Source organism: Aquila chrysaetos, chromosome 16, assembly GCF_900496995.4.
Source record: "Aquila chrysaetos chrysaetos chromosome 16, bAquChr1.4, whole genome shotgun sequence".
Taxonomy (NCBI): domain Eukaryota; kingdom Metazoa; phylum Chordata; class Aves; order Accipitriformes; family Accipitridae; genus Aquila; species Aquila chrysaetos.
The window spans coordinates 13,708,303-13,724,168 of NC_044019.1; the positions used below are offsets into that span (position 1 = coordinate 13,708,303).

General features: G+C 40.6%; 1 protein-coding gene and 1 long non-coding RNA gene across 11 annotated transcripts in view; both read left to right on the forward strand.

Annotated features, from left to right (window-relative positions):
- PTPN5 (protein tyrosine phosphatase non-receptor type 5) overlaps positions 1-3,565 on the forward strand; it is an 86,018-nt gene extending 82,453 nt beyond the window's left edge. For all 10 annotated transcript variants that reach the window (XM_030039666.1, XM_030039668.1, XM_030039676.1 and 7 more), the window contains one exon: positions 1,451-3,565. In XM_030039666.1, the coding sequence (XP_029895526.1) occupies positions 1,451-1,544 (94 nt within the window). In that variant the 3' untranslated portion in view covers positions 1,545-3,565. The remainder of the gene's footprint in view (positions 1-1,450) is intronic.
- Positions 3,566-13,724: 10,159 nt separating this feature from the next.
- Positions 13,725-15,791, forward strand: LOC121233856. Its single transcript, XR_005934139.1, has 3 exons — positions 13,725-13,783; positions 13,939-14,032; positions 15,599-15,791. It is a non-coding gene; the product is annotated as an uncharacterized LOC121233856 (long non-coding RNA).
- Positions 15,792-15,866: the final 75 nt, after the last annotated feature.

Below are 15,866 nucleotides of genomic sequence, written 5' to 3' on the forward strand. Positions count from 1 at the left end.
ATTGATGAGAGCATGGGTCCCTGCCCTTCCTTGCTCATTGTTAAGTGTTATTTCAAGCAGCCACTTAACAAAATAGCTGCAAGAGTTTGAAGGAGGTGGTTGTCTTGCCCACTCATCTACCCCTTACTGGTATGGTTACTGTGTGACCCACATGTCTTAAGCTGGACCCCATAGAAGAGGGCAGTCCCCAAGGAGGGTGCAGCAGTCTCCTATCCATTTGGCTCAGAGGAAGCAACTTTCCATTAATTTACTCTGGTGGAGGTTTTCGAGGGAATGCACCACATATGCTCTTCCTCAGACTGACACAGTCTGGTTGGCTCTGGCCACCTGTGGGTTCCCATGTTCCTCAACCCCACTTGTCGTTTCAGCCTCCTTTTGGCACTGCGTTCCCGGGATCTGTGCACCAGCACCAATGCTGGCACAATTCTGCATACACCTTCTGTGAATTTGAGCCATGGGTTTAATTATTTTCATAATGGATTATCAAGAGATTGTATCACTGTTGATGAGGTACTCTTAGCAGAATTTTAAATGTTAGTAAAATCTGCTTAAAATGGACAACTTCGTTCTTGTTCTTTTTGTTCATTTCTGTCTCCTGCTGTAGTACTCATGTGTTGATTAATATGCTACTTGCAGTGATAACGCAGGCTAATGATACATGGAAAAGCAAACTGTTTCTGCTCCTGCTTGCATTTCCTTTCAGGTTTGCAGTTTTAAAGAAAACAGCAAAAGCTGAAATAAAAGCTGAACCAAAACAGATTTCTGTGCTGGGAGTCTTTTACTGACCAAGGTGTGCATGGCAGTCAATTCAGTTACAAATCTGAGTTGTCTTTTGTTAAAGTTCAATCATCTGTTCCAAAATGCTGCTGGCCATCCCCTGGTTCCCTGGTGAACTTGCCAAAAGCGCAATGTGGTATGGTACAGAGGGATTGTCCAGAATGGAAGAGTTGTGTGCTACATCAGTTGCCTGGGCTGGCCTGGGCTGGCACTCTGTAGTCCTGAATCCAGTCCCTAGCGCAGCTGTGAAGTCTTGGAGAAGCTATTTCCCCCTTTATTCCCCCTGCTCCAATCTATCTGTCTAGAGCTTTGGGGTGGGGATTGCTTTTCATGGTGTTAAAATGTACTGGAGTATAGGTGCTCCGGTAATAACGGACGTAATTGACGATGGTGTTGCCTTACTGGATGAGGGTCTCTGCCAAGAAAAATGAAGGTAAATCCCATTTCTGTTCTGACTACCTTCTGTTCCTTGGTTAGCAGAGACTTTCAAAATGGAGCTCAAGGTCAGACTATGAGCTGGTTGCAATCAATGGGCACTTTTCACTCATTTCAGGAAGCTTTGGAATAGACCTTTTGTGTGTAACACAAGCTTCATGTTAGCTGTGCCATTTCCTCATATGTTGGCATGTAATAAGGCTGCTGTTTCCCTCCCCTTGTTTTCTTTCCTTTTCAGGGGAGGAATGATCCAGACTTGTGAACAGTATCAATTTGTCCATCATGTCATGAGCTTGTACGGAAAACAGCTTTCTAGAGCAGCAGAAGAATAAGTGTTCATGATAATTCCTAAAGGCTAAACCAAGAGAACTTTTGACTGCATTCAGATATATTTCAGATCTGATAAGAGACACATGGTAACCTGGCTGTCTTAGCCGGAAAGAAAGATATATTATTTTACTTTGATATTGCTTTTATGCTCTTGTTTGCATTGACATTTAAGAGCTGAGGTATGCCTTGTCTTAAACATACGTGACAGGACATAATCTTCACCAAAAAAGGCTTATTTATACTGTAAATAAGAATAGTAGCTTCATTTGTTACAAAAGCAAGAAAAAAATCAGAAAAAAATCCACTGTCTTCAGTTTGCTGTTTTTAAAAAATCATTGCTAATATATCCAAATACAGTGTGAAACTTTTTGAATTGTCATGCTGAAATGTGCCGTATGTTGACAAAGCTTGAAAGTAACTTTTTGCCTCTTTCTGATTGTTTTTACATATAAAATTACCGAATACTGTGTATATCGTAAACCTTCTGAGCCTCTGCGTTGAAAGATTTAAGTAGATTCACATTGAAATTATGTTTCACACATCATGTTTGCTCGGTTTTGTTTTGTTTTTTCTAAAGCAGTCCACCACCAGTGTTATCAGAACTAAGGGGAAAAAAATATTTCAATGATGTGGGTAAAATTCTTGCCTCTTGTTCTCACCAGCAATGTACCCCAGTATCATGACAGCTGGGTGAATCTGACGTGAATAGTAGAAGTTAATCTAAACATAAATTCTTCACGCTTTACCTTTTCTTTTTTAGTATTTTGGCATCTCAGCCTGCAACCAGATTTGATTTTTGGAAATAGTTTCTCTTTTGACACAGTCAGACCACAATCCAAACACAATTTCCCCTGAAATTTGGGGGTTGAGATCAGGTGAGGAATTTCGTGAGTTGGATTCATCTTTATTAAGTATGTAATAATAAAATCACTTGTATTCTATGAATTTAAACTTGTTTCAAAGCTTTGACAGTGACCGGGTGCCCAGTGCTCATTAAAATTAACACAAATCCTGTAGACAACTTTAAAAAAAAATCAGTCTGAATGTGTTGACTGCTTTTTGATAAATTTGCCCTCCAACCAAATTTAGACAGTCATTAGTCCATTCTAATTACTAGTCCAGGCAGCAGTCTTTCCTTTTCAATAATACAGACTGCTGCCCATGCTTTTCTTTTTAGACCTCAATCAGGCTGGGAAGACTGTAGTTTATGTTTAATGCTTAAAGGTAAGCACGTGTTTAAATGCTTTATTGAGCAGAGGAAAATGGTGGTACACATGACCCTTAACATGAAAGATGAGTGTTTTGTGAATAGAAGCTGTAATGATCTACTGAAAATATTTTTGCTTCTCTTTATTTGTAACAATAACCAAAACCTACTGCTTTTATTAGTGCAGGAGATTCTGAGAATTTACTGCACTTCCTAATGAGGAGAAGGTAAAGCAGCTCTCAGAACAATAAGGGCTGATCCTGCTCCCACTGAGGTTTTGCCATTGACGTCAGTAGGTGCAGGGTAGGGCCTGAAATGTTATGCCTACAACTTTATCACTGTGGGGAAAGTTTCCCAATATTTCAGTACACATCCTTTGTGTTTATTCTGTATCCATGAGCCTGTAAAAATCCTGTCAGCAGGGTTTGCATGAATGTGTGGCAAAATGTGTTATCTTTAAACCACTTGATTTTATTGCTGTATTTAAAATATTTCCTTCAGTGAGAAGCTAGCAGGAAGAACTGGCATTCTTTTTAAAAATACTGGTGGTAGTCATTAAATAGAGCAATAAACTTAAGCTTTTGAGCATAACATGACTGTTAGTTTTATGTAAACCTTGCTAGCTATATTCTCCCCACTGCTACTGATTCTTTCAAACTGGTAACACTATTCCATTTAAGCGCACCTTAGAAATAACAAAAGCACCACTGACGTTCTGAACAACATTGTAAGTGGAACTCCCTATAAATGTTTTCAGCTGTTCAGTGCCCTTCAGTGTCAAAACTGACGAAGTGAATAAAATTACTTGTTCTGTCATCAGCTTCCTGTGCATCTGCTAAAGAATATTTGTTCATGATTGATTGGAGTCTGCATATAGGAGCGAAGTTCAATGTATAAGTTGCCTCCTGTACAAGGAGACTTTCTAGAGCAGAATTGCTTTATGGCAAACAACGTATAAAGGGCTCCAAGATACTGACTTTGAGGACCTTGTGCAGATCTTCAGCACGTATTAGTTGGCAGTGCTTCACTGACTTGAGTAGAACTGAACAATTTATACTGATGAAGGAAGTCTAGCCTGCTGTCCACTCCCATTCTACATATGTGGAATGTCCTGAGAGAATGGCTGTTGATAAAATCAGGCTGCTTTGCATCAGTTCACTAGTACAAAGCAGATGTCAGCCCAGTTGCACAGTCTGGTTACAAGGGCTGCACTGCTGCCATCTCACACCAGGCAAGAGCATGCCACTTGGTCAAGACCAAAATATTCAAATGCCTCTTGAAGTGTTATTCTAACAGATTTGGAGCTAATCCTCCTATTTACTCTTTGGCCTTAGCATAATTAACATATTTCTTTCTATCTCTTTCTTTCTCTCCCTCTCTTTTTTAAATAGAATTTGAGGTGTGAAGGACCCTATATCAGCTGTTCTGATCTCTTCTGACAGCAGAGGTAGTCTGAAGAAGTGCTTAGGATTAGCAGAAAGGAGCTCTGGCCGTGCAGAAGCACTTGAGATGAGTGGGACTGCTGCTTCTTTAATCAGTAGGTTTGAAACAGAGCTGACAATAGGAAATAAGCTACACTATGTGTCTTACTAGACTTCTCTTTTTACTGGGCACTCTTTCTTGATTAAAAGAAAATTCCTAGCACGCTTCATCCACTCTCTCCAGCTCACTGCCCAGGCCTCTTTGTAACAGAGACTACAGCATTAATACCTACAACACAGTTGTTTCCCAGAGGACTGAATTCCTCTCTCCAGGTAGGTTAGCGTATAACAAACTTGAGATGATTTTATTTAGAACCAACTGTGATGTCTTCTGTTTCATAAGCTTTTTCACACTTCATGAACAGGGGAGAGCCTACCTCAATGCCTCGTTTGTTCACTGGTCATTTGGTCACTGGCCACCACACTTAAGCAGTGTTACCCTGTTTATGTTTCTGTCATGGTAACAGACTAATGACACACTCTGTCCCTTTGTAGGTACTCTGAGATCAGCAGATACACAGAGTTATGTAAAAACAAAATCTAAGATTGCACTTGAGAGTAAAGAACTGTCCCCAGGTAAAGCACATGCCTGACTGTCTGAAGGATCAAGATAAAGATGATTTGGTCAAATTATTCTGAAACGTCAGCCACCTGGCAGTCACGTACAGTAGAGTGTCATGTTTACTTGCCAGACTTCCAAAAGTAGCTAACAATTCTGGACGTTTCTTCTACAATTGGTTTACTTTGGCAAATCTTATCCTTAACCTGTGAATTTGCAGTTGCAGAAGGGCTTGAGACCAAAGAGATCACTAAACAGGACCTCGGTTCCTGTCACTTCCCTGCTGTCTCTGCAGTGGAGGAACCATGCAACTTGCACACAGGTGGTCTTAGAAAGTGCATGTCTCTTGATTGGTGAGTTGCCATGTTTTAGAAGTGGACCTGCATTATTATTTTTGATGTGTTCTTTCCCTGGAAACCGTTTTAAACAAAGGGAAATGATAAATTTACAATTTGTTAATCATAACTGTCTGTCTATTTTTGACATGAAATGTGCTTTATACATTTGCTGGGGAGAAAAAACAAAACACTTTTTCTGAGATACATTGGGGATAACCTTGTTTCTTCTGCCAAGTCTGTAAATTTGTATTTGCTGATGTCTGCGAGAGTGACTATCAACTTAGGATAATGTAGGGCAGCTCAGGAGTCTTGCAAGAAAAAAAATTGCTCCATTCCAAAGCACAGAAGAAATATGTGAATGAAAGCAGCATTTGCAGCTTTGTGCATAAGGGACAGGCAGTGAAAGAACTGCATGCTCTAGACAACACAAATATTGATTTCTAATGTCTCAAAGCGAATTTCACATATTCACAAACAGGTGAATTCCTATTACACACAAGGAAAGAGAAGAGTCCACTATACTCTGAGTGCTGATACAGATCAGGCTCCAGCACCCGAGTACAACAGATGCCACATTCTCATGGCATGGTGTAAAAGTCACAGAAGGGGGTACGATTAACTTCGGTGCAGAAGACCTGCCCAAGCTTGTGTGCCATGTAATCCCCAGCGGGGCAGCAGTGTCAGGTTTATTCAGTTGATAGCAAAGCTGAATGCAGAGAAAGGCTAAATTATTTACTCAGAATTAAAATCCATGTTGGCACTAGAGCTGGCAATATGGCTCAGAGTATCTAAGAAGATAAAGCTTGAACAGTCTGGCAAAGGACTCGGGTATTGCAGTTGCTGGCCCTTTCTCTCCACTGGACCATGCTACTCAACTTCCGTGTTCCCTCTTGCTTCTTTATCTCTTATCTGCCTGTTGCTTCTTAGGCTTAAAACAGTTAAATAAGTCACTGTACTGCACTAATTTTAATCCAATATGTTGATAGCTGGTGTTTTCCAGGGATCATCTCTTCCCTTGGAGAAAGCCTGTCTTGCTAGACACTTTTCAGAGGGCTCAGCCTCTTCTGCCTACCCTTTGATCTCAATACAGCTCAGAATTTTGGGGACAGAGAAGTCTGCAGTACTGTGCATCTTGCTAAAAGCATTTTTCCTTTGGGAAACAGTAGTGTTTGCCTGAGTCAAACTTTTCTTATGTCTGACCTTAACTCCCCTGGTCCCGGTAGCAGCTGCAAGGTGTCTGCTTTCGTCTGAAAAGGCAAAGGCAACACTTCTCTCCAGGGATCAGAGGGAAAAAATCCTGCATAGATCCTTTTGCACTTTCTCCTTTACATACTTAGCTTGTTTGCCTCTGAAGTGGACACAAGGAAGACTGTCAGGAATTAAGTCAAAACTAATAAGGCACAACAGAACAACAGAAATCTTCTCTTGTAAATCAGCTAGCTTTGACTCTTTTTGTCTCAGAAGAAGGAAAACCAGATGTGATTGGTTTCACTACATCTACCGTCATTTTCTTGGTCTTTAGGCTGTTGTGGGGAATATGGAGAGCAAACACTCAAGCATCACAAAGGTCAGGGTAATGAAGAGATCATTCAGAGTCACTCCTCCCCTTTTTGAGGCCGATGTCTGGCAGTGTGGCCAGACTTAATGATCCAAACTGAAAGATCTGTTCATTCATATGCATTGGTTTTCCCCCACAGCCATGTGTGTTCATGTGTGTGTGTACGCACATGCCCACTCACTGTGCCATAGTAGCTCATGTAAGAACAGAAGCATGAGGGAGGATTCACGAGCACTGAAATGAACATGGAAAGGGACTGCCTGGTTTTTGAGTCAGTTTGGGTAGGTGGGAAGAATTGAATTGGGTTGGCAGTGTTTTGTATTTGTTGGGGAAAACGTGACTTCCAGCCCAGATACCAGGTTTCTCTGTATCTAAGTTGGGCTCTTGTTCCTGAATTAGAATATTGAAGAGGTAAGTGAAGGTTGGTTACTTAATAGATTTATTAGACAAGCAATAAATAATATCTTATCCACTTTACAGCATGACCAATCCCATTTCCACACACTTCTGATTTGATAAATGCATCTGTGCTAATAAGAACACTAACTTCTAGAGAAGGGAGCACAGAGCTCTGTCTTGCTGAAATCCTTTAGCCTGTGAACTACAGCATGTGTTTATTTTGGCTGTCTGTATACGGTATTTTTTGCTAACTGGAAAAGTTGACAATGTTTCGACCTCTGCACAATTTTTTCTTTAATTTTGTTACATTTTTTAGCTTCCTCTTTCTTTCCTAGAGTAGCAGAAATCATCTTAAAATCATCAGGAAAGGTGGTATGTTCCTGGGGGGGGGGGGGGGGCGGGCAATGCTTTTTCCAGAGTTTACCCCTAGAATTACTCCTGTCAGCCTCTGGAAGTTGGTTAGATTTTGATGTTCTTTGGTTTTCTAAGTTCCTGTGTTTTGCAAAGCATAACCCAGGTGCCTCCTGCACTAGACTCCCTTTACATTTTAATTTAACATAAATACAGAACAGATAACAGCAGTCTGTTCCAAACAGAAATCAGATGTGGTCAGTTAAGAGAAGCAGTTTATTGCCACTAGTTTAGCCTTCATTGCAAGCAGGATATGTAGTTTGTGTCCTTCAGAATGGATAGACCTATATACACGTAAAACAACCTCTTGTACCTGCACTATTTCACTGCTGCTGTTAATGCTAGTAAAGTAAAAGAGAGCTACATACACAGGCTGAGATCTGTAATTCATTCTCTTCTTGAGAATTACCTTACTCAGGAATGAAGTCCTTCTCCATATGAAGAAGGGTGACAGAATCTCAGACTTACTAAGGAGTAGAAGAGAACTGATTAAAGAATGACCTCTATTATCTAAAGTTGTGAAGTGATTTTTCTAAAGAGCCTCGTCCCTGTTTGAGTAACTGAATGAACTGGCTAGACTTGGAAATGGTGGAAACTACTGCTAGTATAACTTAAAAATAAATAAAGCCAAACCTGGCCATTTCACTGAGGTGTGAAAGGAGCAGTAGGGACTGCCTTAAACACCAAAGCAGGATTTGAATGTTTAACTGTTTGAAACCTGGCCCCACACATTTTAACGTGAAAAACAAGACTGGTAAATTGTTTAATAGTCTGCCTTTGATCAAAGTTTTGAAATAGTGTCACAATCAATCATAAGAAAACCTGGGATTGGGGAGGTAATGTTTATTTTTGAATGAAAAGGTATCTTTTGGCCTACAGAAGGTTTACTCCTTTTAGCCTCATACGTGAAGTTTCATTATCCTGTCATTCCAAGAATGAGAAGCTGCTGAAGCCACTGTAAAAGATGTAACAACATAGCCCACAAGAGGCCAGTATGTATTTAAATTTTGAACTACTCAAAGCCATATTTGTCCATTGTAAAGAGACCCAGGCATCTTCCTAGGAATGCAACAATCTACAGGACTTCATGTGAGCTGAGGGACACAGAAGGGTCAGTAACAGTCTTGAAAGCTCCTGTCTCTTAGTAGGAATGATCAGGACCTTAGCAGCTGGGGAAAAAAAGGTAAAATATACATAAACCTATTATTTTCAACAATGTGCTAATACTCTGTATTCTGTGGCTGTGGGCAGGCAGGGTGGCAGTTGGCTGTGTGAGATCAATAGCTTTAGTCTCATATCTTCCCTTTCCAAGAAAGGAACCTTGTGAAGTACCACTCTGAAGTATAACTCCTTGAGGCACTTAAAACTAGGAGTCAAAGAGGTGTGGAAAGTACAGTGTAGGGAAGACTCAGTTACGTACAAAAGAATAAGTCAAACTTGTCCAACTCTGTCTTCTGTAACTGAAAACTAAAATTACCATTCACTTGCACCAAGTCTTTGTTGTGTGTACTTCAGTGGTACTGACAAGTCTTTTCTTGAGATCTTGTTTGCCTTGTAAATGTGCACTGATTCTGTTAATAGCAGCCACAGTAAATATAGCGTGATAGCCACACTATATGTGATGAGTGAAGTTAATCTCTCTGCAGAGTGCCCATGGGTTGATTCATGGTGTATCTGTGTTCCTAAGCATAGAGGGTTGTCTGCGTTATCATTTTGTTTTCTTTCTTGCCCACAATCAAGGTATGGGCAAGTTGAGTCATGGTGATGGGCAGTAACAGACAATATCACATCCTTCAAGTGCAACCTTCTGGGCTCTGGAAGTCAGTTCCAGTCTCACCAAGAAACAGGAAATCTTATAATCTGACAAGGCTTCCAAAAGCTCATCGCTTACCATTAAGGGCAATTTTTCTAACAGAGTGCTTGCTCTCTCGACTGAAGGATAATAAAAGGTAGTAGCCCAGCAGTTTAGAAAAAATCTGTTTCTTACCATCCATTTCTGCTCCTTAGCTGGCACAAGCTACTGGATCTTAACCAATAGCATTTCCACGTTCAGAAAACCTGTGGGCAAGGATGAAAATTTTGATCAGGCAAAAGAAATATAGGTAAAGGGAATTCCATTTTTAAGGTGAAAGGAGGAACTGTTAAAATGGTGGGTTGGCTTTTAAACCGTGTCACTGTGAGCTTTGTAGGATCTGAAAATCCAAATAAATCTGAAGGTATGCAGAGACTTGTGCAGTGGAGCAGGTGAGTAAAGCAGCATGGTGTATGTCTTCTCATTTTAGCACTTAGTAGTACTGGTGTGGATTTGCCCCATAATGACTGAGAGCAAAATAGGCTCTTTTCTAGGGCTTTTGGATTATAGAGTAACATCTTGTCTCTTCCTAACCAGCCCTAATCGTTGCTGTCACCAACACCAATGACCATTGGTATGCAAGAGTGAAAGGGTGAGAACAGAACAGTAAGAGAGGGTGGTAAGGGAGGGGAACACCTTTGGGCAGACCAGGCAAAAGCAACAATGATCTCTTTCTCTTGGCTTCTTGCGTTGTAGGAAAGACTTTAAAAATTGTGCCTCTGTGAGAAAATTTCTGATCAGAAGGGGAAAGACATAACAGGGTCTAGAGATGCATGATATCCTTGTGTAATTTTAGAGGGTATATGGAGATACATAGTCTAGGATAGAGACTCATCACTTGTCTTCTGTACATAAAGAGTCAGAGAACATTTGTCTCTTGTACAAGCAGGCTGGAGACAAAGGCCAGCTCAGCAAGGAGACCAGGGTATATATATTCTGATAAGGAAAAGCATCTCCTTGGGAGGATGCCCAAAACGGAGCACTTTTGGCATAGCTATAATTTCCGCTGGCAACAAAGCAAAGTCTCAAGGTCATGTGGGCTTAACATTGTCTTCCCCGTGGACTATATCTTCTAGGTTGCAGTGCATAATTATAGCTTTAACATTTGTGCCCCCAGATCTTGGAAAGGCTTATGTTTTGGGTTGATCTCCTTCTGCTCCAAGATCTTTCAGCAGCACACAGTTGTGTTGGAGACTACCATTCCTTACTGTATCTGTCTTGCCAAGGAACACTTTTTAAAACTAGGGAGCTGCAATTTCTACATAACTAGTACTTATTCCTCAAGGACTAGAATTGAATAGTCCCTTTTCTCCAAACTGCCTTCCATACTGGGACTAGTCTTGGCTTAGCTATAGGCAGCAGAGGCCCCAGTGGAAACAGGCTATATGGTGACAGAATTTTTTGCCGTAGTATGTTCACATGGCCGCCCTAGGTGATGCACACCAAGCTGACAAAAGGTGGGCTGCATCTGTGCAGTGGGGTTTGTCTTCTGCTAAGGGGAAAGTGAGTATTTTTGTTCTTCTCAGAGGCTAGTACACGGTCTACCTGCTATTGCAAGACTACAGGTATTGCCTGTGCATCAGCCGTTGCCTTTGATTAGAAACATTTTGTCTTGGTTTGATTATCTTGGCTTAAAGCAACCTCCTTACTGTCTCAGCACTACAGTGAGGACAATGATGCAGTTCCCAGCCACATCCATTGAGAGCAGGGTGTGCACATGCCCTTGGAGCATTCACATATCCCACTGTACGTTACAGACTTAGGAGAGCTGGGGAGGTCCTTGATTAAGGAAAAGTGCAATGACATAGTCCAAATGAATAACCTGGAATAATCCAAGCTGGTGGTAGAGTTTCTATTGATCTTCCTGGTGTAAAATGGAGACCTTTTGCTATTAACCACAGAAAAACAGCTCAGTTCCGGTGTGGTGTTTGCATGGAGCTGTTAGAAATGAGTATTCAGGGCGAGCTCCTTACTGGTCAGTCTGGCTGGGAAAAAAAAAAAAAAAGTTTTACCTGAACTGAAGAACTAGTTCTTATAAAAACATACTAAATGGCTTCATTCTGATAGAAAAATGCAGCTCTTTGGAGCCTCCTGAAATGAACAGTTCAAAGGAGAAGGATTTCTCTTAAACTATGGGCATTTGTCTAGACATAGGGCATGAGCAGCACTCAGGAGCTTAGTACAGCTTGTGCAGAACACAGTAAGTCCTCATGGGCCTTTTGATACATCCAGTTTTGATACCTTTCTTGAATGACTTCTAACATCAAAGCACCTTGCAGCACCCTTGTGCAGCAAGGCAGGCCAGTTTTCCCATTGTGTAGATGACAAGACAAGTACAGAGAGAGCAAATTACTTGCCCAAAATCCTACAGAAAGACTGGAAAGAAGCAAGGAATTGATCAGCAGTCTCCTATGGACAGCTAGTACTCTTCCTGCTGCAAAAACCTTTCTCTCCCAAGAGTTTTAACTGACTGGGGCAATTCTTTGTGTAACTTTGTATTTCAGGGCTTCTTGTTGCATCCACCCTTTCCTACTGCCAGTAAATAAATCCTTCAAACAGTACCTCTCTGTTCTGCTTGATTAACATATTTTTTCCCCAACCAAAGAAGCTGTTTCTAGGAACACTTCTGCCTTATTGGAGTCTTTTAGCATGGTGACATGCTCCTTCTTGATCCTTGCTGAAGAAAGCTTTCCTGAAACTGTGGAAAAACCTTGTCCACTGACAACATCCAAGGGTGAGTAACAACAATTTCTGGTGAAAGACAGTTCTTTACCTAGTACATGCCAACAACTGACTGCATTTTCAGGTGCTCTTAGGTATATTCACCCACCTCATGCAAGGAAATATGGTCCGTCATCTTCTACAAACCACTTTTGTTTACCACTGAAGAGTGGTAAACAAAAACAGGTGCAAACTGCAGTTACCTATATACATCCTCACTGTTTTTAGAGATTTGTCATGGATCAGTCAAAATGGGGGGGAAAGCTGCTGTTCATTTTAGCTGCTGGAAACTTGTGCTTATTGGTATAAATACAGCAGTTCTTGTTTATGCAAAACTCATGATCGAATGATTTGGCTGGGGCTGGAAGAATGTGACCTTTAATGCATAAGTAAATAAGCCTCTCCATCATGTATAATCTCTCCCATATGACAGATCTGTGACTGTCTAAAGTGACAGGAAGATCATGTGAGTCTTTATTATATATCACAAAAAATCACAAATCATTCTTGTCAGTGTGCAGAGCACTGCTAATGAACAAATTTCATTCCCAGAGTGGTAGCCTTGATGGATGTAAAGTTATAATAAGTACAATAAATAAAGTAAAGCAAGGTTAATGTAATCTCCTCCAAAAAGCAGACAGAAAAAGAAACCATGCATTTAAAATAAACCCAAAGAGAGAAAGTAGGTAACAGGCCCCTGTTCCATTTCACTCATTCATTAATTCCAATGTTTCTTCTTGAATTTTAGGAGACAAAGCAATATTCTGAGTTAAAGTAAACCAAGGCCGAATGTAACATGAAAAAGAGAGAGTGGGTACAAATAGAAGAAGGATCCAGCATGTTTGTGACAGTATTTTTAAGAAGTGTATGCTAAGGTAACACACCTTTTTTTCTTGCCATTAGCTCATTATTTTTTTATTCCCACAATAAAAACTGTAAAAAAGAAAAACTTAAGCACTATAGTATTCCTCAGCAGCAATAAAAATGTCCCCGTTTGCAGTTGGCCTACTGCAATAGTGCTACTTTTAAATACTGCTGTGTGTTTATAGGGCAGTGTTTCTGATCAACATCAAAAGAGCATCAGGGCAGGAACCATTATTTTTGTTACTTTGTTTCGTATTTAGCATAGTGAGGCCCTAATTCCTCTTGTGTGTCATTCAGGCAAAACCAATGCTAAATCTTAATAATTCATAATATTATTCAGGACACGTTCCAGTTCACCCCTGTTTAATTTGTGATGTCCCATGGCTGCCCTTTTGTTCTTTTCCTTGCTTCCCTTGCTCTGTCCCTTTCTCTCCTCTTTCCTTAATTCTTAGTCCACTCTAATTCACCTCTTCTCTCAGGCAGTCCTTTGTTTACAAGTCTGCCAGCCAGGGCAGGTCAAACTCTTTTTCTTTTCCTACAGTACTCCAGAGTCTTAAGTCCAACAGCTTTCATTTACCGTCCTCTGATCTCTGCATTGCTTATGCAGTTCAGGGGTGATACTCACTTCTAGTGCAGAGCACCAGAAGAAAAGGATGTCTCTGAGAAGAAATGTGGCTTCATTTTGCTGCCTTAGGCCAAGAATGGACCTGATCCAAAATACATCACCATCAATGGGAAGACTTCTGTCTATTTCTGGGGCTTTGGGAAGGCTGTGAGGGATCTTTAGGGAGGAGGGAGCATTGGATTTGGCCTCAAAATTTCTGCCCTCAGAGATTCTGGGTTTTCAACAGGTCAATTCTGTTAGTGTTTCAAAAAATACTAATTTAAACACAAATAAAAAGAGGAATTCACTAATGTGTTTGCCATATCTTCTCCCCACCACCTGAACCAATGTGGAGCTTTTGCTTATTGCTTTCTCTGTGTTTTTCTTTCTTTCCAATCTGAGTGCTTCTCCTGAGATGGTACACATAACTACTAGTGTGTAGTGTCCAATACCCACACTGATGCCATCTACACGGTATCCTTGATGATGAGTAAAGGTAAGCTCTAGAGGTCTGGCTTGACTAGTGACTAGACCAGTTACTAACAACTAAGCTTGGAAGAATTTTGAAGTTAGACAAAATGAAGAGTCTTTGCAGGGCAGATTTGCTGCAAGTAGAGTGGGGTGAAGCAGGTTGAAAGAATCTACCCCCTGCTGACTTTAAACTGAGCACGGTGTGTTTTGCCCTCTATCTCCATATGTTTCCAAAGGTGGAAGCACTGTGCTTATTACAGGGAAGAGCCTTTGTGTTCCCTGTATTCCGTGAGAAAAAACGATATGAAGCATATGGGTATGAAATATATGCTGTGCATCACTGGTGTGAATGGGAAAGATCTAGGCACCTACAGTCCTCTTGTGGCTGACAAGAAACCTGTTACGCTGAGAGTGATAGGTAATCTTTGTTCTCAGATACATAAGGTTCTGTGTACAATATCAACATCTGGAGACAAACATATGAGGGTCAAAATTGGTGGGCCAAACTGTGACCTACTTTCTTTTCTTATATATCTTTGCAACATTCATGATTCATTGGTCTTTTTAGGCTCAAACAGAAATCTAACATTGTACAAGTCATAAACCAACCCACAATTACCAGAGCACCCATGTGAAAATGCCTTTCATGAGATAGCAGATTTCAGTTTGAAGCCTAGTTATTACACATAATAAACCAAATTCTCCACTGACATCAGTGTGGCAGGGGTGTGAGTCTGAATTTGGACCAGTTTTAGTGGAAAAGAAGGGAATGATAAAATGCACCTTGGCACTGTCCTTTTTGTGGAAGTGAACTTTGCTCAAACAATGTTTCAGGACTTGGGAGTGAGTGGATGGGCCTGGACATAATGAGAACTATCTTTTTTCATCTGCATATGCTTCCTACAACCAGCCAAATGTGTGCCTGCTGTTTGAAAGAAAACCAACCACATTATATCAAACTTGCTTTAAATCAGTGCTAAGTAAAAGTGATGCTGTCCACCTGCCTTATCTTTTATTGCAGTAGGACCATCTCTTAAGCTTTGCCATAAGTACCATTTTTTAAGTATAATACTTATCTTTCTGATAAAGCCCTTAGCAGGTCTTGGGCACAGGCTCTTTGGTAGTGTGGTAGATTTAGATTACCTTACTTAAGCCAAATAGTGATCCTGTGCCAGGAACTGCAGCACTCTTGACACATAATGCAGGAAGACGTCAGTCCTCCTTCAGCTTGCCACATGATTCCAGGTGTGCTTGTAGATGTCATCTGCAGTTGCCTGAAACCATTTACTTTACAATGACCTACAGTAAAGGAAAGGAAAAAAAAGTAGAGCGAAGACAGAAGAGCTGAACAGAAAAGCAGTGTGTCTGTTGGTAATCAGCTTTGTAGGATTACGCACAACTTTTACTGAATATTATGAACTATATTTAGCTTAATTTCCACTGAAGTTGAAGAAATGAATTGATCTTTCTGCTACCACTCAAGAAAGAAATCAAAATTACTTCACTGACATCTTGCTATTTAGTGTAGGAAATCAGAGATCAGAAACTGAAAATAACAGAATGAATGTTTGTCTTTCTGGTATTTTAACAGGTGGGGTCCTAACTCCTGACAGAACTGAAAACCACTGAAAGTGACTGAAAGACAGCAGTGTTTGAAATCCGCCTGCCAAAGAAAGTGCAAAACTTTACCTAGATGGGAAAGAGTTGAAGTGGGACGATAAGTATGAAATTGTCACATCTGATGATGGATTGGCCCAGACTGTGAAAACTAAGGATGTTCAGTCCAGTGACTTTAAAGAACTCGGTATTGAGACTGGAGATCTAGTGCAGAACACTCCGCTCTTCATTTATCATAAGTA